The 27887-nt window shown below is 43.2% G+C and overlaps 1 protein-coding gene across 8 annotated transcripts in view; it reads right to left on the bottom strand.

Moving 5' to 3' along the window:
- DNAH6 (dynein axonemal heavy chain 6) overlaps nucleotides 1–27887 on the bottom strand; it is a 192300-nt gene that overhangs the window by 31136 nt on the left and 133277 nt on the right. For 6 of the 8 annotated variants that reach the window (XM_073345870.2, XM_073345872.2, XM_073345871.2 and 3 more), the window contains 10 exons: nucleotides 26075–26142; nucleotides 18911–19091; nucleotides 16786–16965; nucleotides 15469–15702; nucleotides 14816–14951; nucleotides 13555–13730; nucleotides 12564–12754; nucleotides 11705–11865; nucleotides 9830–9918; nucleotides 1609–1755 (listed from right to left, as the gene is read on the bottom strand). In XM_073345870.2, the coding sequence (XP_073201971.1) occupies nucleotides 1609–1755; nucleotides 9830–9918; nucleotides 11705–11865; nucleotides 12564–12754; nucleotides 13555–13730; nucleotides 14816–14951; nucleotides 15469–15702; nucleotides 16786–16965; nucleotides 18911–19091; nucleotides 26075–26142 (1563 nt within the window). Of the gene's footprint in view, nucleotides 1–1608; nucleotides 1756–9829; nucleotides 9919–11704; nucleotides 11866–12563; nucleotides 12755–13554; nucleotides 13731–14317; nucleotides 14541–14815; nucleotides 14952–15468; nucleotides 15703–16785; nucleotides 16966–18910; nucleotides 19092–26074; nucleotides 26143–27887 lie in introns of those variants that run through there. The other 2 variants (XM_073345877.2, XM_073345878.2) reach the window with 2 other exon arrangements.

Here is a 27887-nt window from a genome sequence, read left to right as displayed (position 1 = left end):
AACAAGAAGGGTTTCTTCAGGTATGTTAGCAGCAAGAAGAAAGTCAAGGAAAGTGTGGGCCCCTTACTGAATGAGGAGGCAACCTCGTGACAGAGGATGTGGAAAAAGCTAATGTACTCAATGCTTTTTTTGCCTCTGTCTTCATGAACAAGGTCAGCTCCCAGACTACTGCACTGGGCAGCACAGCATGGGGAGGAGGTGACCAGCCCTCTGTGGAGAAAGAAGTGGTTCAGGACTATTTAGAAAAGCTGGACAAGCACAAGTCCATGGGGCCAGATGAGCTGCATCCGAGAGTGCTAAAGGAGTTGGCGGATGTGATTGCAGAGCCATTGGCCATTATCTTTGAAAACTCATGGCAATCGGGGGAGGTCCTGGACGACTGGAAAAAGGCTAATGTAGTGCCCATCTTTAAAAAAGGGAAGAGGGAGGATCCTGGAAACTACAGGCCAGTCAGCCTCACCTCAGTCCCTGGAAAAATCATGAAGCAGGTGTTGCTCTTTTAAGACTTCTAAAAGCATGCTCCATGCCTCGTCCCTCTCAGATTTTGGATGGCTCTTGAGATTCTTAAACCTTGGGTCGAGTGCTTGTAGCTACTTTTAGAAATCTCACATCGGTACCTTCTTTGCGTTGTGTCAAATCTGCTGTGAAAGTGTTCTTAAAATGAACATGTGCTGGGTCATCACCCGAGACTGCTATAACTTGAAATATATGCAGAATGCGGGTAAAACAGAGCAGGAGACATACAATTCTTCCCGCAAGGAGTACAGTCACAAATTTAATTGATGTATTATATTTTTAATGAGCATCATCAGCATGGAAGCATGTCCTCTGGAATGGTGGCCAAAGAATGAAGGGGCATATGAATGTTCAACAGATCTGGCAGGTAAATACCTTGCAACGCCAGCTACAAAAGTGCCATACAAATGCCTGTTCTCACTTTCAGGTGACATTGTAAATAAGAAGCAGGAAGCAGTATCTCCCGTTAATATAAAAAACTTGTTTGTCTTAGCAATTGGCAGAATAAGAAGTAGGACTGAGTGGACTTGTAGGCTCTAAAGTTTTACATTGTTTTGTTTTTGAGTGCAGTTATGTAACCAAAAAAATCTGCCTTTGTAAGTTACACTTTCATGATAAAGAGATTGCACTTCACTACTTGTATGAGGTGAACTGAAAAATACTATTTCTTTTATCATTTCTACAGTGCATATATTTGTAATAAAAAATAATAATATAAAGTGAGCACTGTGCACTTTGTATTCTTTGTTGTAATTGAAATTAATATTGAAAATGTAGAAAAGCATCCAAAATATTTACTAAATTTCAATTGGTATTCTATTAAGTGCGATTAATCATGATTAATTTTTTAATTGTGATTAATTTTTTTGATTTAATTGCGTGAGTTAACTGCAATTAATTGACAGCCCTAATTTGTAATATAACTTACAGTTCTAGTTTCTGGAAATTAATGGCTAAATAAGGTTTGCACAAAATACTGCTATTTCAGTTATGATTCCATCAGACGTATTCTGAATATAACAGATTTATTGAACTAATTTTGTAATGGCATCTTAGTACCTCTGCTATCTGAACTAACACCATCAGGTATACCTGAATGATAGCATGGAAGAAGCAAATGCCAAAAATCATTTTCCTCCAATTTATGCCAAGGATATTGTCTTCAAAAAACGTAGTCGTCATCTCTGTGAATGCCCGCCTGATGTTTGCACGAAGTCCTTTTGGAGGCTCATTGGTTACCTGAATTGGGAAAAATAACCAGTTCTTGTTATATACATAAGTCTGCTCTCCATTTTTTTACTGCAGAGCTGTCAAGTGATCACTTGAATGGCTATCTGCATGTAAATTGTATTTTCTACATTGAGGAGACTCATCTACATTAAGCTTTAGGTTTTAACCAAATGAACACATTGATTATTTCCCCTAGAAAATATATGGAAATGAAAAGCTATGTTATGAAAATAAGGAAAATTGGAGCAGAAAGAAATTGGAAAAAATGTGCACAAATGTGCAGGCACAAATTAGAATAAATAAATAAAAATAGCAAAAAGGGTGATTCAAGTACACACTATTGCAATTTATCTGCTTTATTTAGACAACAGCTTCCAGCTTCCGGATCTTGGTTTAGCAGAAGGCTGTCCTACTGGGCAGAAAGACTGTCCAGCCAGCAGTAGTCAGTATCTTGATTTAAATGGATTAGGGTTACAAAGATCAGGAGGGACAGCAGAGTTCATGCCAGGGTAAGCTCTTTCATTCAGCAGGGTATTCCATTTGGTGCTGTCCCAGGCTACATTTGTAAGGAGCTAGAGCTTGCCAGCCTTGAGTGTCTGGATTAGAGTGAAGGTTACTTACGGAACTACTGGAAAGTGCTCAGATCCTATGGTGATGAGTATAGTATAAGAACCTATATAGAACAGAATCGAATGGACCAGACTATGATAGAATCCATGTGTTGGCTTCAACAAAGAAGGTGTGAGTGGTGGACCTTTCTGATTTTTCTGTTTTTTCACAACGTATGTTCCACTGGGGAAGGGAGAACATTCCTGGAGTTTTATTAAAGGGAAGGGCATGTGCCTCCCACATTCTAATGAGCACAATATGTTACAACTACATTTTCTATAGTATCGTTCACATATAATATATCCCATAATGCTTAACTGAGTTAACTAGTAAAGTTATACCAAGCTAAAAAATAAACAAGAAAACAGAGGGAGAGAACAACAACCTGGTATACACAAGGGATGTATAAAACTGTTGGTTTCAACAGCAGTTCTCTAAGATGACAACCCATAGGGAGCACACTGTCTGTGCCCTGGCATAGAAGCTTGTAGCCTTGAAGAAAACGGTGTCTGATGGGTACACTCACCCTTCCTACCATCTGAAGGGTTCCCCGTAACTCCTTTCAGTTCTGCCATTAATTCAGGAATCTTTAACTCAAGACTTGGCAGAAGTAGGGAGGTTGTGTAGGCAGTCATCCTGAAGAACCATGGGAAGTAGCCATTTTTCCTTCTTTAAGAATAGAAAAGACAGTTATCTCTGGAGCAGCGTGTGTATGCCACGGTATAAGGGGTGCCGTCAGTCCCCCCCACCCCTAGTTCCTTCTTGCTGGAACTCCAACAGTGGGGAAGGAGAGTGGGTCATGGAATGGACATGAGCAACACATCTTGAAGAACACCAGTTATAGAAAAAGGTAACTGTCTTTTCTTCTTCCAGTGCTTGTTCATGTCCATTCCATATTTGGTGACCCCCAAGCAATACCAACGGAGGCGGGCAGGAGTTCATGGACGTGTAGCTTGTAACACAGCTCTGCTGAACTCAGCGTGGTCTCTGGCCTGTTGTGTGATGACCTAGTGTGCTGTAAACATGTGAACCAAAGACCACGTGGCGACTCTGCAAATGTCCTGGATGAGGGCGTGTGTCAGGAAGGCTGCCGAGGACACCTGCACTCTCGTTAGGTGGGCTTTCACCAGAGGCGGTGGTTGGACCTGCGCCAGCTCATAACAGATCCGTGATCTAGGAAGTGATCCAGTTGGAGATCCTCTGAGAAGACTCTGGAAGACCCTTCATCCTGTTCACTGTTGCAATGAAGAGCTGTGTCGACCTGTGAAAGGGCTTGGTATGCTCCAGGTAAAACACCAAGGCAGGTTGCATGTCCAAGGCGTTCAGCTGCCTCTGCTCATTGGTCTTGTGCAGCTTAGGACAGAACACTGGGAGGAAGATGTCCTGGTTGATATGGAAGGAAAACACCACCTTCGGCAGGAAGGCTGGATGTGGTACCAACTGTCCTTTATATTTGTAGAAGACCGTATATGGCGGTTCCAAGGTCAGGGCTTTAATCTTTGACACTCACCTAGTCGATGTCACTGCCACAAGGAAGGCGACCTTCCACAATAGGTGGGAAAGGGAACAAGAGCCGAAGAGTTCAAAGGGCATACCCGTGAGTATGGAGAGAACCAGATTGAGGTCCCATTGTGGGACAGGATCCCTAACGGGCAGGAAGAGCCTTTTGAGGTCTTTCAGGAACCTGATGGACATCTTGTGTGAGAACACCGGATCGGTGGAGGAAAAGCCAAGATGGCAGTAGATGAACCTTGATAGAAGAGAGGGCCAGGCCCTAATTCTTTGAGAGGAGCAGGTATTCCAAGATTGACTGCAGGGAAGAAGCTACACTCAAATGCCCAGTTGGAGAATCTCGTCCACTTTGCCAGGTAAGTCGCTCTAGTGAAGGGTTTTCTACTTCCCAAAAGGACCTGCTTCACCTCCCTGGAGCAGGCTTGCTCCTCCGCGTTCAACCATGCAGCATTCATGCCGTGAGGTAGAGGGAGGTGAGGTTGGGGTGCAGGAGGCGACCGTGGTCTTGCGAGAGAAGGTCTGGGAGGTCGGGCAATGGCCATGGCAGGGCTACTGCCAGATCCAACAGCATGCCGAAGCAATGATGGCGCAGCCATGCCAGGACAATCGTAATGATTCAAGCCTTATTACTCTTGATTTTTGACAGGAGTCTGCTGACGAGTGGGATGGGTGGGAATGCATACATCAGATCTCCCGACCAGGACAGGGGAAAGGTGTCAGAGAGCCTTGCCGAGGCCTTACAGGGAGCAAAACTGATGACATTTCCTCTTCTGCCTGGTAGCGAACAGGTCTACTTGGGGAGTTCCCCACCTCTGGAAGAGCTTCTGGACCGCTTCTGAGTGGTGCGACCACTCGAGGTCAGAAAAGAAGGACCTGCTGAGGCAATCTGCCAGAGTGTTCTTGACACCGGGAAGGTGACAGGTCTCTGGGTGGATAGCATGCTGGATGCAGAAATCCCTTAGGCAGGGTGCTTCTTGACAGAGTGCCGATGAGCGCGCTCCCCCTTGCCTGTTGATGTAAAACATCAAGGCTGTGTTTTCCATAAGCACTCGAACCACTCAGCTGGATAACTGCAGGAGGAAAACCGCGAAGGCTAGGTGAACCACCCTGAGTACTTTGACATCTATATGCAACGTCATCTCCTCTGCGGACCACATACTTTGCATCCACGTCACGCCGAGGTGCACTCCCCAGCCAAGGGGTGAGGCATCCGATATCAGCGACACCAAAGGTAGTGGGCTGTCGAAAGGGACCCCGTTGAGGATCGTTCCACGGTCAGTCCACCACTGCAACATGGTGAGTACCTTTGGTGGGATGGTGACGACCTTGTCTAGGTGATCCGTGGATGGGGCATAGACCGTAGCCAACCACTGCTGGAGGGGTCGCATCCGGAGCCTCGCATAGTGGACAATGTTTGTGCACGCTGCCATGTGGCCCAGCAGCCACAGACAGACCCTGGCTGTTGTGAAAGGAAATGCAGAGACTCCAGTGATGAGGTCCCCCATCATCTGGAACCTGTCATGCAGCAGAAATGCCTTTGCTCTGGTGGAGTCAAGGACCACCCTGATAAACTCTATCCTTTGTACAGGGACAAACATTGATTTTTCCTTGTTTATCCACAGGCCTAACCTCCTGCACATTGTCAGCAGCATTGCGATGGTGTCCTGGACCTGGAGTGACCCTTGACCAGCCAGTCATCGAGGTATGGGTAGATCAGGATACCTTGACGTCTGATGTGAGCCACCACCACCAGCATGCACTTTGTGAACACCCTTGGTGCTGTTGCCAGGCCGAAGGGGAGCACTGCGAACTGATTGTATGCGGATCCCACCGTGAAGCGGAGGAAGCAACTGTGTCCTTGAGAGATCACTATATGAAAGTACACATTCTTCAAGTCAAGGGCAGCGTATCAGTCTCCTGGATCCAGGGAGGTGATAATGGAGACCAGTGAGACCATGCGGAACTTCACCCTCTTGAGAAACTTGTTGAGGAGTCGCAGGTCCAGGATGGGATCAGAAAGCAATGGGAGTAGAACCCCTTGCCCTTGAGGTGTAGGAGGACTTCTTCCACAACCCCTGCCTGCAGCAGGACTTGTACTTCCTGATGCAGTAGACTCTTATGAGAGGGGTCCCTGAAGAGGAATGTGGAGAGAGTGTGGGATGTGGGGTTTGAAACAAATTGGAGAGTATAGCCCTGCGCCACAGAATTGAGGACCCAACGGTCTGAAGTTATAGACGCCCAGTCTGGGAGGAAAAAAGAAAGGCGGCTGGAGAAATGGAGGGGGGCAGGATCCAGGACAGTGGCTGGAATGTCGCCCTCGGGCACACCCTCAAAATGTCTACTTTGATCCCTGCTGGAAGCGGGAAGAGCCAGCCTGCGTTGAGGCAGATGGCTGCTGGCCCTGACAGCACTTGTAAACCTTGCCCTTCCTATGGAAGGGTTCCTGTCTAGGCTGGCTGCGCTACTGATGGGGAGGCTGCAGCTTAAGTTGGTTTCTTTGCTGCCCTGGGGTGTACAGGCCCAGGGTCTTGAGTGTGGTGCGTGAGTCCTTTAGCTCGTGCAGCTTTTTGTCTGTTTTCTCTGCAAACAGGGCCTGGCCATCGAATGGGAGGTCTTGGATGGACTGTTGGACCTCAACTGACAAGCCTGAGGACTGCAGCCAAGCCACTCTCCTCATTACTATGGCTGAGGCCATGGTCCACGCTGCAGAATCAGTCACGTCTGAAGCTGCCTGCAGTGCCGCCCTCACCACTCCCTGCCCCTCTTCCAGGATGGCCTGGAACTCTTTCCTGGGGTCCTCTGGGAGGGAGTCAACAAGTTTGGCCATCGACTGCCAAACATTAAAATCATAACAGCCCAATAGGGCCGGATGGTTCACCACCCTCAGCTGTAGGCTTGATGACAAATAAACCTTACTCCCAAAAGAGTCCAGCTTCTTCACCTCTTTATTTTTGGGAGTAGCCCTGGTTGTCTCTGACTTTTCTGCTCATTGACTGCAGGCATTACTAACGAGTTCGGGACAGAGTGGGTATACAAAGTACTCATATCCTCTTGCAGGCACATAATACTTGTGCTCCACCCGCTTGGAAATTGGGGGTACCAATGAGGGGGTCTGCCAGAGGGCTTTGGTAATTTTGGCCAGCCCCTCATAAACTGGCAGTGTGACTCTAAAGGGAGCTGCTGAGCTGAGGACGTGGAAGAGGGTGTCAGAGAGCTCCTCCAGCTCCTCAGTTTCTAGCCCCAAGTTCGAGGCTACTCTCCTCAAAAGCTCCTGATGAGCTTTGGCATTGTCCCGGGAGACCGCAGGTGGGGGCCCCATGTTGGCCTCATCAGGGTTTGAGGAAGACGATGTGGCTGCAGCAGGTGCCACCACCTCCGTGACCTACTCAGCAGGACCTTCTTCCCCCATCTGTTGTACATGGGGGGTCCCAAGCAGCGTGGCCTCCATTTCACACAGGCAGAAGACCATGGCAGAGGGCTTTTCAGAGACTCCCAACACTGACTGATACTCACGGATTCCAAGGGTGCCTTGGCATGGGCCATTGACCTTGAGGCCATGATAGTCCTGTCGGTGCTGCGCGAAGGACCAGTGCCATCAATGGAGGACCTTGACCCACCTGCAGGTGCTCTTGATCCGACTCCAAGCCCTAGGATGAAGGGCCCTGCTCTGGATACTGGGACTGTACTGAGGGTGACCAGGTGTCTCGGTCCCAGCAGTGTCCACTGCCATGCTCCGAGTGGGATCTGTACGCGGGCGACGACTCACTGCACTGAGATCCCGGTGACCGATGTCTGGCGTATCTGAAATGGTACCCCAGTGATCTTTGCCGAACGCTTCCTGACAGGTGCCGATCCATGGAGCGGGAGCAAGAGCGTGACTGATGCTGCGATGTTGAGCATCGATGCTGGTACGGCAACCTATGTCGGTCGGCCAGTGACCGGTACTGAGAGTCCTGATGGAGGCTTTAGCTGGAGTGGCTTCTAACAGAAGGGGAGTGGCTACGACCCTCCCAGTACTGGGGTCGTGGGGTTGAGTGTGTCTCAGTAGGTCTACGCCATACTACCGGTGACCGACGCTTCGAGCCCGCAAAGCAAGGACCAGAATCCAGAGACTGGCGCCGAGGGCTCTGACTGGTAGGCAGCCCTATGTCCACGGTGTGGTGGATCTGTGTGGATGAGCACTGGCGGGACGCTCCCTGAGGTGGTGAGCAGAGCTGCACTGACAGATACCGAAGGAATGGTCCAAAGGCAGGCTGACCCCTTGATTTGGGAGCTGCCGTCACCGGTGTGGGCGGCATCAGGAGGGACAAGATGTGGAAGTGGAATTTCACCTGTCTGACGACAGCACCAGCAGGTCGCTCTGCACCAAAGCTATGGAGTCCGATCTTACCTGCTCCAGCGCCGACTCCGTAAGGAACACTTTAAGTTGGATGTCCCGCTCTTTCTTAGCGCGAGGCTTAAACCCCCTGCAGATCCGACACCTGTCGCTGAAGTGAGATTCCCCAAACACCTTAAACAACTGGTCGGGGGGGTCACTGACTGGCTTAGGCTTCCTACAGCAGTTGCAGTTCTTAAAGCCCGGGGCATGCCCCATCCCGAGCCTAAGTCCCATCTGAGACAATTATAAACTAAATTAAACACACTAAGGGAACTATTTACAAAAGAAAGTTTGCAACGAACAGTTCTAGAGAAAGAAAAGTTTGCCGAAGCAAAGGAATGTTCCAGCACCATCACTGGCAATGAGAAGGAACTTTGGGGGAGGAGGCAGCGGCGCACCTTATACCATAGCATATGTGCGCCACTCCAGAGGGTGCCAGAGCCGGTCCCCTACAGATACCACTAAGGGAAAAGCTTCCAGCACCAGTGCATGTGGTGAGCACACACGCCTAACATGGAATGGACATGAGGAAGCACTTGAAGAAGAATAGAGAGCTCCCCTCTCTTGGTACATTAGCCAGCAGCAGTAATTGTCCAGCAGGTGGTCAGAGGAGATAAAAGAGATCACCAAATTTGTTCTAGAGATCAAGTTGAGGGAGTAATGCTGTGAAAAGTACATTTAGAACTCCAAGGAGAAGCCTTGTATATTTTGACGGTGAAGACTGTGCAAAAAGATGCTTTAGAAGCTGTTCTGGACCTAGTTGAGTGTGCTCTGATATTCCCAGGTGTCTGAACACCTGTCAGGTCACAAAATCATGTATACATACTCTGATCCATTTGGACAGCCTGTAAACTGCAATGGACTGAACCCAGGCCTAATCCCCATATGCCACAAAAAGTTTGAAGGACTTGGAGATAGATATGGTCTTATATAGATAATAACTTCAGGCCCTCTGGATGTCTAAGGCATGGAGCATGACTTCCCTGGATGTAAACGAAGCTGAGTAATATACAGGTGGGTTAATGGACAGATTGGGAGACCACTTGAGCCACAAAATTGGGGTGAGGACACAGGACTTAGTTAAAAGAGCTGATAAAATTGCAGCCACTTGGCAACAGGATTGGTGCATGCAGGATCAACATGGTCTATAAAGAGCTCTGCAGGGCAGAGGTGAGTCCTTTCCTGATTCATTCTGCATTCTCTTGAAATATCACGCTCCCTCTGATGGCATGGTTTTGGTGATGGTGGTTACTGAATATGTTATATTTACGGTACCACAATGGAGAAAAGACTATGGATTTTGGATTCCTTTTGGCTCGTCAGAACTTTGGATACCTTGAGTTTGTACTGGCGGGATTGCTGATTGTCAGCTGATCCCATTTAGTGTTTTTAAAGAAAATGATGTGTCTGGCCGTCCTAAATATAAAAGCAAAAGATACAAACATTCCAACTTGTAGAATATGCTTTTTGGATTTTGATTCATTAGAAAATACAGATTAGACATTTGATTTGAGATACGCCGTAAATAATTTATTTCGTCCTTGAATTGTTCATTTTGCTTAGGGTTATTTCCAGATATATTACCTTGACAGAGTTCTGAAGGACAGTGACAGGAAAGGTTTCACTGGGCATGGAACTTAAATAGAGTCGAAAGCTCTCCTGAATAGAAACATCTGAAAACCAAAATAATGAGTACATTCACTACACTCCTATGAAAGAGTTTAGTTAAAATTCATACACAAATATTAAACAATTTGCTATAAGATCTATCTTTCCAACGATTGGAGTATTGGAACTACATATACTATCTAATGTTCATTTATGATCTGGAAGAGGGAGTAAACAGCATTATATTTAAATTACAGGGGATAATTTGGGAAGTGTTTCAAACCCCAGTGGACATAAACAGATAGTAACAAGAAACATGGAGAGCTTGGAGAGTAGGGACTACAGGGGAGCCAGGAGATAAAGCAAGACTCAAGAAATTGCATATGGAGAAAAATAATAAGAAATACAGATATTACTTCGGAAAGAAAAACCTGAAAAGCAATAATGCTGAAAGAGATTGAGGGATGATAGCAGACAGCTGGATATGAGATTGCAATGGGATATGGCAGCAAGAAATGCTAATATAATTTTGAGCTGTATTTGCAGAAGTATCATGTCATAAATAACACTCCCTCGGTACATGACTATAGTGGTACCAAACCTGGAATACTGTGTTCCATTCTAGGCACCTAAGTAATAGAAAGCTACAGAAAAATTGAATGGAGTACAGAGAAAAGCAACACAATAATTAAGGGAATGGAAGTGCTGACATACAAAGAAATAGTAAAAGAACTAAATGGCTGGAATTTTCAAAGGAGTCTAAAGAAATCAGGTGGCCAACTTCCATTGACCTTCAATGGGAGTTGAATTTCTAAATAGTCTTTATGGCTTCAAAATCAACCCCAATATGCACAGTTTGGCTAAGCACTAACTTACAGGGACAGTGAAGGAGAACAAACAAACTGTGGATTATGGTGGTAGAGAAAGGATTAACAGGGACCCAAAGAGAGGCAAAAAGCAGACCAGCTGGGTTCAATTGCAGCTGCTGCTATAGAAGGATTGGTTTTCAGAGGACTTGAGGTGGCTGGGGAGAAGGAAGCTCTCAAAGAGAAGAGTTCAGCTCTCTGTGAGTCTGTGAATGTACTTGGAAAAGGCCTAGCAAGAAAGAAGGGCCTCTGGTTAGTGGCTGGAGTTTTCCCAAGGGAGTTGGCTGAAGCAACCCGGACTTTAATTTTTATAATGTACAAAAAATGTCACTGTGAAGCAGTTAAAGTTGTGACCGATATTACATACATGGAACAAAACCACTAAAAGCAAGGAAATTACAGTGTAACCCATCTAACACACAGGTAGTCACCTACAAACACACACCTGGTCACTACAACAGACTACAACTTGAACTCTGCCCCTCCACAGCCTTCCTGTCTGCACATCCCCTTTTACCAAACTACCTGCTTCCAAACACCATTAGTAGTGGACATTTGGCGAAGTAGTTTGGTGTGTTGGGTGGAGTAGATCAGTGAGGACTGTGATGAATCATATGTATATCGCTCTGTGCTTCAGTTCCCAATCTGTGGATAGGGATAATATTTCCCTGTCTCATAGGGTGTTGGCATTGTGAGGATAAATTCATTAATGCAAATACATTCTTTAATATACGTGAGGTGAACAGATACAATGGTGAAAGCCTACAAACAAGCAAATGAAAATAATACATAAATGAGCACTATAGCATGTAGAATAAAGGTAATACTCTCTAATAGAATGAGCAACTTCTTAATCCTACAGATGACCATTTCTTTGGCCCTTTCCCATCTCATCAGCAAGACAAGCAAAAAGTGGAAAAGCACACTTCTGATTTGGCACTACCTTTAGGGACCTATATTGTATCACAGAAGGAAAACTACATACTTGGCTCGGTAAAGCTTTTTATAAGCTCTTCCATAGCTAACATCCATGAAACTGCTAGGTGACAGTTCTGCAGAAAAACCCAATTTCCTGTTTTCATTGCATCCTTTATCAGCTTTTCTGCAATAGGTCCTTGCCCTTGCCCTAGTGAAATTGACCGTAATCTGAAACAGAGAGAAAATTTTGTCAATGTTCATGATGCAAATATCTGGACATACAGTGACTTTTGAAATGGTAGGTATTTAGGATTTGTAGCTTTTAAAGATAGTAGCCAACATTTCCTAACTTGGGTGCTGAAATTTAGACACCTCAATCCATATTTAGACCCTAAATTTTCAGAGACGCTGGGCACCTACAAATCCACCTACAAATCCAAGTCTATGGGAGCTGAAAGAGCTCATAATCTCTGAAAATTGTACCAGTGTTATTTAGGTGCCTAATATGGTTTTAGGAGTCTGATTTGACAGCTTTGGCTACAAATATAGAAATATAAATATATACAAATATGAAGATCTCTGAAGCATAGCTATAGTATATAGTTTGGAGGAGAACTAAAAAAATTATTTTAACATACATTAATGTACAGAGAGGGTGAAATCCTGACGCCACTAAAGTCAATGGTAGAAGTCAGTGAGGCCAGCATTTCACCCACAGACAGTACATGTTACAGTATAACTCAATGGAATAAATGTACAAGCATGAGAGAGTGGGATTTTCAAAGAAGATTAGATGAATTAGGTACCCAGTTCCCTTAAAATTCTTAGGGTTCTTTGATACCTGATACCCAGTTTCCATAAACTCCTTAGGGTCCTTTGAATATCCCAGCTGAATACCATGTCTAATAAAACTATGTAATTTGTACCGTTCTGAATATCCTCGTTCTTTTGCGAACCTCTGGAAAGCTCCCATGGGGTCAGAGCCTGTGCTTAGGATAAACACCAGAGGAGTTGAAGAGGACATGTCTTGATAAAGAGTCCCCAAGTCAACTGGGGGATTCTCTATGAATTGTTTTCCAAGGTTCTCTATTACAAACTCAGTAAGTGCAGAGACCACCTGAGGATATGAAAACATACCAATTTACAAACAAAAAGAGGCACAGAGAACAGTATTTACATTTGACTGTATACCCTTTCAGGCCAGGACTGTATCTTTGTATGTCTTTGTAGAGCACCATAAGACCCAGTCCTCACTGGGGCAAATACAAATAATAAAGACTAATTAATCAGTGGTGAAAATCAATCAGTCTTCCAAGTTCAAAATCACTACGATCCCTTCAACCGACCACCTCCCGAAACCCATAAACAGAAAACATTCACTGTATTGTGTTAACTCAAACATGCCACAGTTAGTACTAGGGGCATTTCAAAAAGTTTGATTCAACATCCAAAAAGTTTGGATAATATAATAAGAATTGGCAAACTAGAACTGACCATGGTCCACAGAAGCATGTGAGTAGCCTCTATGAAGTCAAACTTCCCATTGCACTCTAAACTTCACAGACTTTGCAGCAGACCCATAGTAAATATAAACTAATTAAAAAGGGAGAGATTGTGACTGGTACAAGGACGCTCTCTCCATCCTGCCACCCATGGGCCAGTCATAAATCTCAGTCCTTCTGCTTGGAAGAGTACAGGGACCACTCCTGCAGCAGATTCACATAGTCCCAAAGAAGATAGAGAAGGGGTCTAGCCCTCTTCTCCATACAGATCCAATCTTCCATTGGGAAGGTCCATCTTTGCATCATCCCCTCTTCAAGCCAACATCCAAATGACACAATATGGCCCAAAGTAAACAATTTTGCAAATTCTTGTAGCTTTGGTGTGGATGCAAATTTCTGTATATTTGGATTTTACCTTTTCTTCCATAAAACTTTTCACAATAATTAATTTCTGAAACATGCTTAGTCTTGTGTCCCAGGAAGCTTTCACGGTGCCTTCCTTTTTTAATTCTTCAGTTTGCTCTGCAGAAGGGGAGGGTTCAGAATCATATGTTTCCGAAGTTTCTGGGTTGACATGAATTTCAAGGCACCCTACAAATGACATTGGCATTAGCAGTGTCTTAAAGTTAGAATTTGCAAAGCTGAAATAATTCACAATGGTAAGGTGATATTTAAGATCACATTTTCAAAAAGGCAAAGGCTCTCTTCTGTACATGAGTTAGAGGTCTAACTGGCTCTTTGCATGCAATCATGGTGACTGTGTGACCAGCTGTAAGATTCTATCTTGGGGACAGACAATGTTGGATTAAGGCATAGGCACGATAGGCTCCTGCTGTCACATAATTATGTCAGAATCTGAGCTTCAATTTTTTTAAATGGCTTTCTATCTCTCATGGTTTCAAAGAAAAGCTTGAAAAGGTGACCCAAGTGTAACTGATCTGTCTGCCAGAGCTTGCAGAGAGCCTAAAAAAATAGCTCTGAGCGGGGTAAGCTGCCCATTCATCTTAATCAGGCGTTGCCTGCAGTATCACTGATTTGGGGGCCCCTGTCAACATCACTGCTGCAGAAGATTGTGTGTGCGGCAGGAGACATGTGCAGCACGCCCAGCCCACTCTTACAATAAAGCAGATACATTTCAGCTATTGGGATAGAGTACTTGGGGGCCTCCTGGCTATTACCTCTGCATCACTGGGAGAAAGAGGGGGGCACTGTTGGTTCTGAGAGAAAAGATCACACTGGTGCCCTGCTTTTCCCAAGTAGTCAGGGGGAGCCCTGCTGCCGTTCGTGGGGCAGAGAAGGGAGCCCCTGCTGCCACTTTGAGGCCTTGGCAGAGATAGGGGGCCTCCTCTGCTGCTGCCCCCACTCTTCCAATGTGTGGAGCTCCAGACTGTTGAAAGATCTCTGCCAAGTCCCCCAGAAGAGAGTATAAATGAGAGTAAAAGGAAAAGGCATCATTATGTCAAAGGGAAAATGGAAAAGTCCATCATACACATAACGAATGTCTTAAGGCTTTGAATAACCTGCCTGCTGCATTGGCTGAGTTACTGTTTCTGAAGCTGTTCAAAAATAGGTTTGATAAAATAGAAGTAGAATCAGTGCAGAAAACCCCCCTTGAAGCAGAGGTTTGGTAGAAGGAAAATGGCTTTTCCAATCCACTTTCTTATTTATCATATTACCCAATTTAATGAAAATGTGTGTGGACAGTATTTCATTCTGAATTCCTTGAAAACTCGGGAGTGTTTCCTCTAAGTCACAACACATAAACCACGTGGTGTCTTCGAGCCATGGAACATCAGGCTTAGCAGGGCGTTGCTGTTGGAAAGATGAAAGAATCAGTGAAAATATGAAAGAAGAAGAAGGTAAATAAAAGCTCAACAAATATACGACTATTTTTAGTAGTCAAAATGTGAAAGCTGCACAAGAAACAAGTTTATTAATAGTGGCCCCAATTCAGAAAAGCATTTAAGCATGATCTTAAATTCATTCTTATTCAGAATGTCACTTAAGCACATGCTCAACTTTAAGTATGTGTTTAAGTCCCATTACGCTTAAAATTAAGTATGTGTTTAAATGCTGTCCTGAATAATGATGCTTTATTTGATTGGAACAAATAAGTAACAAATATCTAAAATAACTGTTCAAATGTTTCAGGCCTCAAAATGTATCATATCACATGATGGAAAATCATAATTAGAAGTCACCAAAGTCTCTATTGTAAAGACAAATTTAGACACCAACCTCCTTTCACTATCTACAAATTGCTTTGCAAAACCAAAAATAGATATAATCATTTACTATTTTGTTTGTCATCAATCTACTCCAAACGCACCTTATCTAAGCCAGCAGAACCACGGAGGAAAAAATTCCATTCTGTATCTGTAAGTTCTTCTCTCTGCCGCATGATCTCAATACACAGCATAAAGCTGTAGATGAGTTTGTGTTGTTCAAAAAGGCCGCGGGAAACATTGGTATAAGTTGCATAGAGAGTCTGACTAAGCAGTATTGCCAGGCGCTGCTGCAGATTATTATTCTTTTCAGAAGTCTCAATAGTTGTATTAAATAACTGCAAGAAAAAAACAAACATAGTTTTGATGAGTTTATTTCTAATTGTTAATAATAGCATACTTCTAGATTAATTCACTGGACTAGAACAATGATTCTCAAACTATGTCATATTGTACAACACTTCTTAAGTGAGAGATCCTCTCATACACAGAGCATGTCTCCTCCCAACCTCTCAGTAATGATTTCCATTTTTTTCTGCAATCGCTATAGTGCATGGAATTTTGAAGAAGTAATATTAAGAGAACAGTAAGAAGATACGATGATAAAATAAACTCGCTTTAATATGATGGGTGTGTCTTACATCCTCTCGTTTTGTTTGATAGAGATTACTCACCATTGTTACATAGAAAGCTCTGTGGACTACAGGGAATGCTCTAACAAGCACCACTGTTCCATGGACCAAAATTTCAGAACCACTGAACTACAAAAATAAGCTAACTTTGAAGAGTCAAGTACTCTTCAGGGTGCAGACTTCTTTTGAGATGCTGGAAAAATCGCTGACATTAAATATTATAAAACTTAGTTATTTAAATTCAGGCACCTAAACAACAGTGATTTTAAGAGGTGCTGACCATCACGTTAAATTTCTTGACTTTAGTAAAAAGAAAAGGAGTACTTGTGGCACCTTAGAAACTAACAAATTTATTTGAGCATAAGCTTTTGTGAGCTACAGCTTATGCTCAAATAAATTCGTTAGTCTCTAAGGTGCCACAAGTACTCCTTTTCTTTTTGCGAATACACACTAACACGGCTGCTACTCTGAAACTTGACTTTAGTAGAGTCTCTGGGTATTCTGCAGTTTTGAAAATCAGACAACTTATCTCTAGACACCTAAATGTATGTCTAAATTTGGAAACAGTACTTGGAATCATACCTGGAAGTTTTATAACATTACTAATTTTCCAAATGTATCATAAAATTAGAAACAGAATGAATTCTTTTTTGATGTAATGAAAAAACACTTCTTAAAGGCTTAAATTTTGTTGCCTGTTTTTTATTTATTTTTATATTTATAAAACTATTTCTATTCATATCTTCATTATACTAAATGCTATTTACTTCAAAGAAAAATGAAACTAACCTGCTTAAAATATTTTAAGGAAAACTGATACATGGGATCAATCTCTGACAGACTTGCAATTACAAAGTACATGACAGACCCTCGAGTAGCAACAGGGCGGTACTTTTCACGAGCAGCATTTATCTTCTCTTCAGTAGATTCTGCTTCTTTTAGCCTTGTTTTAATGGCACCAGATGTAACCTAAAAGAAACAAGTTTTAGTAGCATTTTAGAAAATATTTCATGATAGACAGAGCTCGGAGCACGAGGAGCAAGCTCTTCATTTGATGTTGATGGCACTGGTGTAATTTTATGCATCACTTGCCAAAGACATGTAAGCGCCATCTCATACTGAGGGAGGAATTTATTCTATTCCAAGAGCTACAGAGAACTTTTGGCTGTCACAAGCCAGAAACTCAAGATTCAGGTTTGGTTATGTCTTAGCTATTGGATATTTTAAGAAAAGAATATTAGTTCCCTTGATAATTTAAAATGAAATGCTAAGCATTTATGTAAATCAATGTATTATGTTGCATTTTGTAACTTATATTGACAATGTCATTAGTCAACAGCATTAGTTTACCCTAAAGAATAACTAGTAGGTTTTTATCAGAGGCAATATCCCAGAAGATCATGAAAAATTATAACAAGAAAAAAAAAAGAAAGAGAAAAATATATTTAGAATGTTTACCAAATAATTAATTGAAGAATATAACCATACACAAATCAAGCAACTTATCAGCCTCAGTACTGAGAGGTGCTGGAGAGAATGGGAAAAAGAGGCTAGCTTAACATCATGCTAGAATGGTAGCCTAAACTCTGCTGGCAATTATGGGCTGGCTCCTAAGCCTCAATGAAGCGATGCCAATTTACTCCATCTGAAGCTCTGCCCCTACATGTAGATGACTACTCCAAAACTCTACCTGCAAATAAATGTATAATGGGTGGGTCTGATTTTCCAGCTTGCCATGGTATTAGTTTAATTTATTACTCTTTTGAGAATGTGAATGTTATGGGCCAAAATCAGCCAGAAAGAGTTTAGAATGATAGGTTACATTTTCCCTAAACCAAATTATGCACTGTACTGATACTACAAGGGTAACAGTAATGCGAGCTTCCCCACACTACCCATCTGGTGGGTCTCAGGCCTGACCTGAAAGGACCACTTTTCGGAGTGACATGGTAGTTCACTCTTCATGGCTTGTTCAATACATGTCTGAGACCATCAATTAGAGGGCCAGCTTTGACCAACTGGGACTGTGGTTTTTGTAATGCAGATTTTTGCCCATTAAGAACTAGGCCAATCTCAGGAATTCTACAATTCACAGCTAGATCTTTACTACGGCTTTCACACTGAGTAGAATCTTACTTTGCAAACAGTCCCATTTGGTAAGACTGTATAGTCCTTATTCGCATTTGGGAGCAATTAGGCAGAGTCCCATTTACTTCAATGGGATTACTTGTGGAGTAAGATACAATTCAATATGAACAACTGTAGCTGAACCTAGCCTTGATAAGCAAAGTGAAACCACTGCATAATTATCTCACATGAATTCTTTAAATAAGAAAACTATCTTTTCATAAAGCAAAAATCTCGAGCCAAATATACTTAGAGTGACAACCAATCAAGTTAGTATTTGCAAACAGATTCCACACAGTTAACAGCTATTCCTTATTGTAAGTGTAAGGGGAGATTGTGGTATCTCATACACAGTGTGGTAACTATTACCAAATGCTGACTTTTTAATGGCAACCACATTAGCAAAATATTTTTATGATAGTAACAAACAAGCATGAATTTTGTAGAGTTAAATATTGCCTAGCTAATCTACAACATTAAAATTCTAATCTACAATATTAAAATACTAACGAAAACAACAGATAGGAAACTACTGGATATAATTCATTTAGATTTTTAAAATGGTTTTATATTGGGACACATGACCCCCAAGTCAGACTAACTGCATTACATGCGTCTGGGTTTTGAAAGCTTAGCCTATTATTTTAGGACTGTGGATCTGTAAAAGTCAATGTATAAAGGAGAAACATAAATCTGAGAATTCTTTCCCTGTGTAACATTTCATACAGCCCTAGATTGATCACTTATTTTTAATTAAAACAAGGTATTGTAAAAGTGAGTCTCCTGCCTTTGATTCCTGGAGTGTGTTGATGAGTTCTTCTTTGTCTAGGATGTTTCCCTCAGAAGTAAACAACATTTTTAGAATTTTGTCTTCAATAGCTTTCAACTGATTTTTATCAGCATTGATTCTCACAATGAGCTGGGTTCTTTGTTCCTCAAGCTCAGGTTTCTCCAATCGCACAACATCACTAGAAAAGACGTTTGAATTTCTGGTTAATAGCTTTATCACCTGTTCTCTCTTGCCCTCACTGCCTTTTTGTTTAGTAATCCAGTTCATTCCAACAAATTTTCCAAAACACTCCTGGCCCCTCACTCCATCCCTTCTGTGCTTCTCCAGTGGCATAATGGGAATGCAGAGCAATTATGGATTCCCACAAAATAGGGGCAATCCCCATGTGGCATAGCGGATGTTACTAAGCAGTGTAGGAGTGAAACCAGAGTGTAATGTCCTCTGGCAGTCCAAGTCAAAGGAGCCAACGTAATTTCCAGCAGTTCTTACGCTACTCTAAATTACATCAGGGCCATGCTGAGGATCAGGGAGGGAGCAGAAGCTTCCCTCCCACCCAAAGTCCAGCAGTGTAACTTAGGGGATTTGGCCCTCTGCCATGGAACATGCAGCTCCATGAAGTTCCCAGGGGAACACAAAGTTACTGCCTAGCTAAGGTGTAAGATCAATAACCTTCTTTAACTGACTGTATAGGAAAATACTGCAGAAGATGTTAAAAAGTCACTGCTGTATTTGCTAAGTGTGACTGCAGGGTCACCACAGGTACTTCCTATTCTAAGAACAAGGTAAACTGTTGTCATCTTGGCTAGCTCTGTAAAGTAATTACTGGTACAAGGTGATAAGCACTGTTTAAGGATCTGAACAGAACAGAAATTGAGGCCCACAACCAGCAAAGCACTTAAACACGTGCTTAAATCTAAGTGCACAAGTAATTCCATAGTCTTTAAAGGAATTACTGTACTCACATGGTTACAGTTAAGCACAGGCTTAAGATGTGTGATGAAATGGGACTTTATAGAATACACCCACAAGATAAATATGTATATTTATATGTAAATCACTCTTTATAATTTAAAAATACATTTACTTACAGCTATATGTAAAGAAACTAGGTATAACTGATAGAATATCAAATAGTAATAGTTATTTTAAACATAATTGTTAGTCAGTTATTCAGAACAGCAAAATACATCTGACCCATCGACCCAAACAAGACAGTCACTTACCTGTATTATTACTCTTGTTCTTTGAGATGTGAGTGCAGGTATGTATTCCACTCAGGTGTGTGTGTGCCCAGCGCACTGAAGCCAGAGAACTTTGCTTAGCAGTACCTGTATGTGCAGTGCTCGCACCTTCTGACCCAAATAACCCCTGCCCAGGCTATCTAACAGCAGCACCACCCCAACTGGGCTCAGTTCCTCAAATCCCAGACTGGAGACTCTGATGCAGTGGGGATGGAGGGTAGATGGTGCAATATATGTCTTCACCCACATCTCAAAGACAACAAGTACAATGCAGGTAAGAAACCATCTTTTCTTCTTCAAGTGGTTACAGACGTGTATTCCACTCAGGTGACTCACAAGCAGTACTTGTGAGACAAGAGACTCAGTGTCTACTTAAACAGTGACTGCAGAACTGCCATCCCAAAGTTTGCATCTGACTTAGATGCCATTATAATAGCACAATATTTGATAAAAATATGTATGGAAGATTATGTAGCAGCCCTGTAAATGTACAATACTGAAACATCGTTGAGAAATGAGATAGATGTCTGTTGGGCTCTCATTGAGTGAGCCTGTAAGTTACACACCTGGACATCCTCTGTGAGGAGACCAGCTGACCTTTCATCTGACAAAAAGTCAAGGTGTTGAATGAAATAGTTTAGTTCTTTCCAAATAGAATGCCAAGCACAGCCTCACATCTAACATCTGGATATGCTGCTCATTTGCATTTGAGTGTGGCTTCGGAAAGGATATAGGCAAGTAAATAACTTGGTTAAGGTAAAACTGAAACCACCATGGACAAAATCTTTGGCTACGATCTTAAGGAAACTTTTGTCTCTGAAGAATTGAGTATATGGAGGTTATGCCAGTAAGGCTTGTAATTCTCTGACTCTTATTGTGGATGTTATAGCCACAAGAGGAGAGACAACAAGCAGGTTGCTGTCGGCTCAAACAGAGGACCCATGAGGGCAGCCAGTATAGTATTAATGTCCCAGAATGGGACGATTTCCTTCATAAGTGGAAACAGATGGAAAATATCTTTCAGAAAATTGACTTTCCTTGGATCAGAGGATGGAATGTTGAGATTGCCAACAAATGAACCCTAGGTTCTAAGACCTAGACCCAAGGACATCAAATATAAGAGCTAGCCCAAAATATCCTGAACACAAGCTCACATGGACTGAATTCCCTTAGATCTTGACCAAACCAACTAAGTAGATGGTTTTCTACTATTAAGCAGGATCCTCTGAACTGCTTCCAAGCCTTGCCCTACCTACATGTCTAGCCATGTACAATCTATGCTGTGAGGTGTAGACTTTTCAGCACTGGATGAACAACCTGACCATGGTGCTGAGTCAGCAGGTCAGGAAGCAGATGAAGAAATGTGGGAGGTCCACAACTTGTATGCTGCTCTCAATCTTAAAATCAAATAGGCTGCCTCCCTGAAGGTGAAGAAGGATAGGCTGGTTGGCTAAAACTAGATTCAGAAGATCTTCTCTTCAGTGATGTCCTTTTCTTGGGAAGTCTTGCAGCCTAACAGAGTAGGATGACTGGTGAATGTATCACTCAGCGCAACATTGCTAGTGTTATTGCTGACCTACAAAATGACATCCCTTTGTGGTGTAGCTAGACACCCCCAGAAGACTATAAAGTAGCTCAAAAGTCCTTAAAAGAATGTAAAGTCTCATCAGTTCTCTCAGAAAGCAAAAACTGACCATCAAATGGTAAGTCCTCTATGGTCTGTTGAGCTTTAGGAGCTAGGCCAGAGATCTGTAGCCATGAGGCCATCCTCATCATCACAGCTGAAGTCACATATCTGCATGGAATATCTGCTACATCCAGTGCTGACTGTGAAGAGGTCTTGGCCACCAAACAGCTCTCTGCAATAAATGCCTTAAACTCTTCCATGGAGAATTCTGGTAACTTGGCATCCCAATTTGCAAAGTCATATTTAGACAATCACGCTTGCTGGCTGGCAATTCACATTTGCAATAAGGAGGTTGAAAACACTTTTCTCCACATCAAATCTAACCTTTTAGACTTTGTATTTAGGTGTAAATTTACATCTCCCCTCCTGTACCCTCTCATTTGCCTCTGTCACAACCAGGGAATTAGGAGGTGGATGAGAGAAAAAATACTTGAAACCTTGCATGGGGACACAATATCTCTCATCGGTATGCTTAGCCATGGGTGTTATAGATGCTGAGGTATTCCACAGAGATTTGGCAAACTCCAATATCACTTCATTCATAGGGAGAGTGACTCTTTCAGGAGCTGAGGATTGACGAATATCCACTAACTTATGAGAGTTTTCCTGAACAAATTGAGCCTGAATATCCACTGATGATGCCATTCATCTCAGGAGCGCTTGATAAAATTTAAAATCCTCCAGTTCCGGAGATGAGGACTCGGGCACCATAGCATCATCTGGTAAAGAGGCAGAAAAGGGAAGTGGAATCACTGGAATCTCTTGTGGTAACACATTTGACTGTATCAATGGATCAGGTTGCACCAGGTCAGAGGAAGCCCCCTTAGTCTGTGGCTGTAGCACAGGTGGCTCACCTGGAGAGACCATCTGAGGAACAAGTGATCTAGCCCTGGACTGAGCACATGATCAGGACCTCGCTGAATGAAGAATCACCCACAGATTCCTAAGAGGCTACAGTTGACAGGGATACAACATTAGTGACCAGTAGGAGATAGGCCTGGAAGCTTTGTCCCTACTGTAGGAGTGGAACAAATCCCAGTACCAATGATGATCCCAGGAGGTCTTGAAAATCTCTGAGTGGTACTGCAAAGGCAAAGGAGAGGAAGGCATTTCTGCACTTGATCTTGAAGTTCCTTCCAAGCCGTCTCATCCCGAATCATCTGCAGTCCAACACACTGGCCTAATTGGCATTATGATAGTACAGTCAAAGGCACTTTGAGTAGTGGTAAATGTATCACACACACATGCGGTACCAAAGCGGGCATTGGTACCAAACACTTAGCCTATGTAGACTGCGCCGGAATTGTTGTCGGTACTGAAGATAGCATCTGCCCTCGGTACCAAACAGGGTCCAGGCCCCTGTAACCCAGAGCTCTGTGTATGAGGCACTGCAGATGACTGTGCTGGCAATAACACTAAGTTGGCCACCAAACCAGGAGGTGCTGAGGACACCCAAGATGAAGCCACAGCTGTCGAATTTTCTAGACTAAGTGGCAAATCGGGAACAGACAGGCACAGCAATTCCACTGCTGCCTGATACATTGGTGTTGTGGAGACTGTCTGTGCAGACACCACTGTCATCAGTGCTGAACTCAATGGACAATCCCCTCCCCTGGATGGTACCAAGTGTTAGGATATAGATATTCAGGCCTGTCTGTAAAGGCCTGTACTCTAAGAATTTAGGTGTATTCTTATCACTTGGCTAGTGATAGAGGTATAAAAGAAAGAATCAAAATCACTGTCTGCTGGTGTAAGGGCCTTCTCTTACTGTGACAGTCTGAGGCCCTGTTCTTAGGCTAAGGCCTTTGGCTAAGCAGCAGAGGCAGCCATAAGCTGGGAAGCGACCGGTCACATCCTCACATTCCAAACTAGTCACATTGAAATAAGGTGCTATTGGGCTGTTAGGCACTATCAGGACAGGATTGTATTCCTATCACCTCCAGAGAAAGGGAAGTGCCTAGAAAATGTAAAAGGAAACTTAGTTTGATAGCATCCTGTCTGGCAAGAACTCACTTATCAATAGCTGGGATGTGAAATCCTCACTTCTGTGTTGTCTTGTCATTGTAGTTCCCACTTTGCTATTGTTTGTCTGTATAATCTCTGTCTGGTTCTGTGATTGTTCCTGTCTGCTGTATAATTAATTTTGCTGGGTGTAAACTAATTGAGGTGGTGGGATATAATTGGTTACATAATCATGTTACAATATGTTAGGATTGGTTAGTTAAATTTCAGGAAAATGATTGGTTAAGGTATAGCTAAGCAGAACTCAAGTTTTACTATATAATCTGTAGTCAATGAGGAAGTGACTGGGTGTGGGTGGGGGTGGGCATGGGCATGTGGGTGTGGGAAATGGGAGCAGGGAATGGGGGTAAGAAAATTGGAATCATGTTTTGCTAAAGGGGGAAATGGGAACAGGGAATGGGAGTAAGGAAGTTGGAATCATGTTTGGCTAAGGGTAGGAATGGGAACAGGGACACAGGTGTAAGGCTCTGTGGTGTCAGAGCTGGGAAGGAGGATACTAAGGAAGGAAACTGGAATCATGCTTGCTGGAAGTTCACCCCAATAAACATCGAATTGTTTGCACCTTTGGACTTCGGGTATTGTTGCTCTCTGTTCATGCGAGAAGGACCAGGGAAGTAAGTGGGTGAAGGAATAAGCCCCCTAACAACCAGAGTTGACAGTGTGGAGTCTAATTAATCAGGCATTGGTACTGGACAGAAGGTTGACAGCCCAGCTCTATCCCACGTACCGGAAGACTAACGCTGCTGGTCTGCATTCCTAGATAGGATTTGTGCTGGAAATGGCCCACCTGATGATCACTTTAGATAAGCTATTACCAGCAGGACAGTGGGGTGGGAGGAGGTATTTTTTCATATTCTCTGTGTATAAATAAAGCCTGCTGCAGTTTCCACGGCATGCATCCGATGAAGTGAGTTGTAGCTCACGAAAGCTCATGCTCAAATAAATTGGTTAGTCTCTAAGGTGCCACAAGTACTCCTACTCCTAGATAGGGAGGAGAAATTTCTCCGAACTCTGGAGTGGACCAGGTCTGTTTTTTTTGGTTCTCCTTCTTCTGGTCCCCAGAGGAAAAGAATGGTCCCTCTTCCTCCTGGGCAAAGAATCCAAGTCCATAGGTGCAGCCCCATCTGTAACAGCTCAGGAGCTCTCGGGGGGGCCTGATGGTATGCAGCAGTCTGCGGCTCCGCAGCAGGCCTCACTATGTGCTGCTTCAAACACAAGTCCCTTGCCACCTGCGTTCTCTTAAATGCCTTACCGATGGAGTGCCCTTCCTTAATGTGCCTTTGCACAAGGAACAACCCACACTGGGTGTGCGGGGGTCACTACTAGGGATAGCAATGCCACATGAGGGACAATGTTTAAAACTTGGAGAAGGGAGCACCCTGGGTTAAAAAACTCTACTAACTACACTAAGCTAAACTAAATTCTAAGGTACTACTAAACTTAACTAAGTATTTACAGAAAAAAACTAGAGGAACACTGTGATGAAGAACATGAAGTGAGACACCACTCTGACTCAAGCCACAGGGGGTGAGAAGGAACTGAGGGGGGTCAGGGCAGCATCGCCCTTATATAGCTTGGGAAGGGGCTACAAGGGACAGAGGGCATGAGCGCTGCTCCAGTGGGTACTGCTAAGCAAAGTTCTCTGGCTTCAGTGCACTGGGCATGAATACAATACATGTCTTCACCCACTCAAAGAACCACCCCATGTTCTGGGTATATTTCTCACTCGAAAATCAATGTAGGTCTGATCTTGTCTTGTAACCAAGAGTATATTTAGGATATTTTCATTTGGTATTAATATAAACAATATCAAATATGTCACATCAGCATGTTCCATGCTCATTATATGGGCTTGATTCAGCTCCCCCTAAAGTCAAGTAGTGGGTCATGATTTTTAAATCTAGCCTATTAGACAGAGTATTAGAAAAATATAAGTAATTATGTATCCCGAGTTACAAATAGCTGATTCCTATTACAATACTTCAAAAATTAGATATACCTATCCCAGCATAAGACATTTTAGAAAACATGCATACTAAGGCAAGAAATAGGTTGTCCTTAAGTTATTGGTGATTGTGACTTGATACTTTATATAACTATGTGGAAAAACATTTTCTTTATTGTTTTCCCTCTTTCATTTTATCCTGCTGTCACCTTAAACATTTAAAAGCAACTACTGTGAAATAAATAATGGAAATAAAAGTTATAAACCTTAGCAACTGATCCTCCAGGCCAGATCTGGTTACAGTGAAATTGATTATAGTAACTTTAATACACACCTGTAGAATAAACATAACAAATGACAAAAATTATTTCTATGTAGGTTAAGAAAATAAAATCAGGGGTTTAGTTAAGAATAATAATGGCACCCACAGTGAAGGTAGAGTTATGGCTGAGAAGGCTTTTCCAATCTAAACTTTAATTTATAGCTGTTCACAACTTACTCAAAAATTTCCATTTGGGCTGAAATTTCACATTGTTGGTTTATGTCCAAAAGCGATTTTTGGGAGGTTTGATCAAACTTTTGGAGGGATGAGAGGATGAAATAAAAGTACGTTTTTCACTTTGCACAATAACTGTTCTTATAATTATTTCCAGTGGCATAATTCACAAAAGGCTGAAACTATAAATAGGGCCCTATCAAATTCACAGCCATGAAAAATACATCACGGACCGTGAAATCTGGTCTCTCCCCATGAAATGTGGTCTTTTGTGCGTTTTTACCCTATACTATACAGATTTCACAGGGGAGACCAGCGTTTCTCAAATTGGGGCTCCTGACCCAAAAGGGAGTTGTAGGGGAGTTACAAGGTTATTTTAGGGGGGGTCGTAATATTACCACCCTTACTTCTGCACTGTCTTCAGAGCTGGGTGGCTGGAGAGTGGCAGCTGCTGACTGAGGGCCCAGCTCTGCATGCAGCAGCGCAGAAGTAAGGGTGGCAATACCATACCATGACATCCTGACTTCTGCGCTGCTGCTGGCAGCGGCTCTGCCTTCCGAGCTGGGCTCCCGGCCAGCAGCAGCCACTGCTCTCTGGCCACCCAGCTCTGAAGGTGCCACTGCCAGTAGCAGTGCAGAAGTAAGGTTAGCAGTACCAACACCCCCGCCCGCCCCACTGCACAATAACCTTGTGATCCCCGACGACGCCTTTCTAGATTAGGACCCCTACAATTACAACACCATGAAATTTCAGATTTAAAAAGCTGAAATCATTAAATTTATGATTTTTTAAATCCTATGACTGTGAAATTGATCAAAATGGACCGTGAATTTAGTAGGGCCTTGTGGCAGGGTGCTGCTGCAAACACACCTAATCAGCCCCTGCCACGCCAGCCCCAATCAAGGAGGATTGATTGGGGCTGGATGAAAAGCCTTATGCCTGCCTGGCGACTGGCAACACCTGCCAACGGGATAGGCTAGGAGCTATAAAGGTTGGGAAGGAACCAGAAGCCGTGGGCAGCCAGAGAGAGAGGTCAGTCAGAGAGGGAAGTGGAAGCCCTCTAGCTGCTTACTAACCCAGCCTGCGGTAGACAAGAAACCTGTAAGGACTGTATATAGTTGGACACTGGTGGTGGGAAAATGCTTAAAGAATAAAGGACACAGGTGTTGCACAAAGCTGAAGTCTCCCTGGACTTATTTGGGAAGGCAACTGGGCCTTCAGAAGAGGGGCCGACTGTGCACCCCGTGACAGGCCCTAACTATAAACTTTGAATTTTACATGAAACCAGTCTGCAATGACTAGTATAAGGGACAGCAAGTTTGAGAAAATATGGCTACAAAGTACAAAAGTCTTGAATATTTGAAAAGTAGCCTGGTGCATGCACAGTAAGAAACAGTGATCACTTTTAAGCCGTGATCTTAAAGAAGGATGCGGCAGGCATGTGCGTGCAGCTGTTTAAATACATACAAGAGTTAAGTGCCTAATTACACAAGCTGGTCTAAACATGCAGGGCTGGATTTGTAGAAGTGCTGAGCACCAACATTTCCGATTGACTTCAATTGGCGTTGTGGTGCTCAGCAATT

Source organism: Lepidochelys kempii, chromosome 5 (genome assembly GCF_965140285.1).
Source record: "Lepidochelys kempii isolate rLepKem1 chromosome 5, rLepKem1.hap1, whole genome shotgun sequence".
Taxonomy (NCBI): Eukaryota; Metazoa; Chordata; order Testudines; family Cheloniidae; genus Lepidochelys; species Lepidochelys kempii.
The sequence above is the reverse complement of the archived record's forward strand: the minus strand, read 5'-3'. Positions and strand labels throughout refer to the sequence as shown.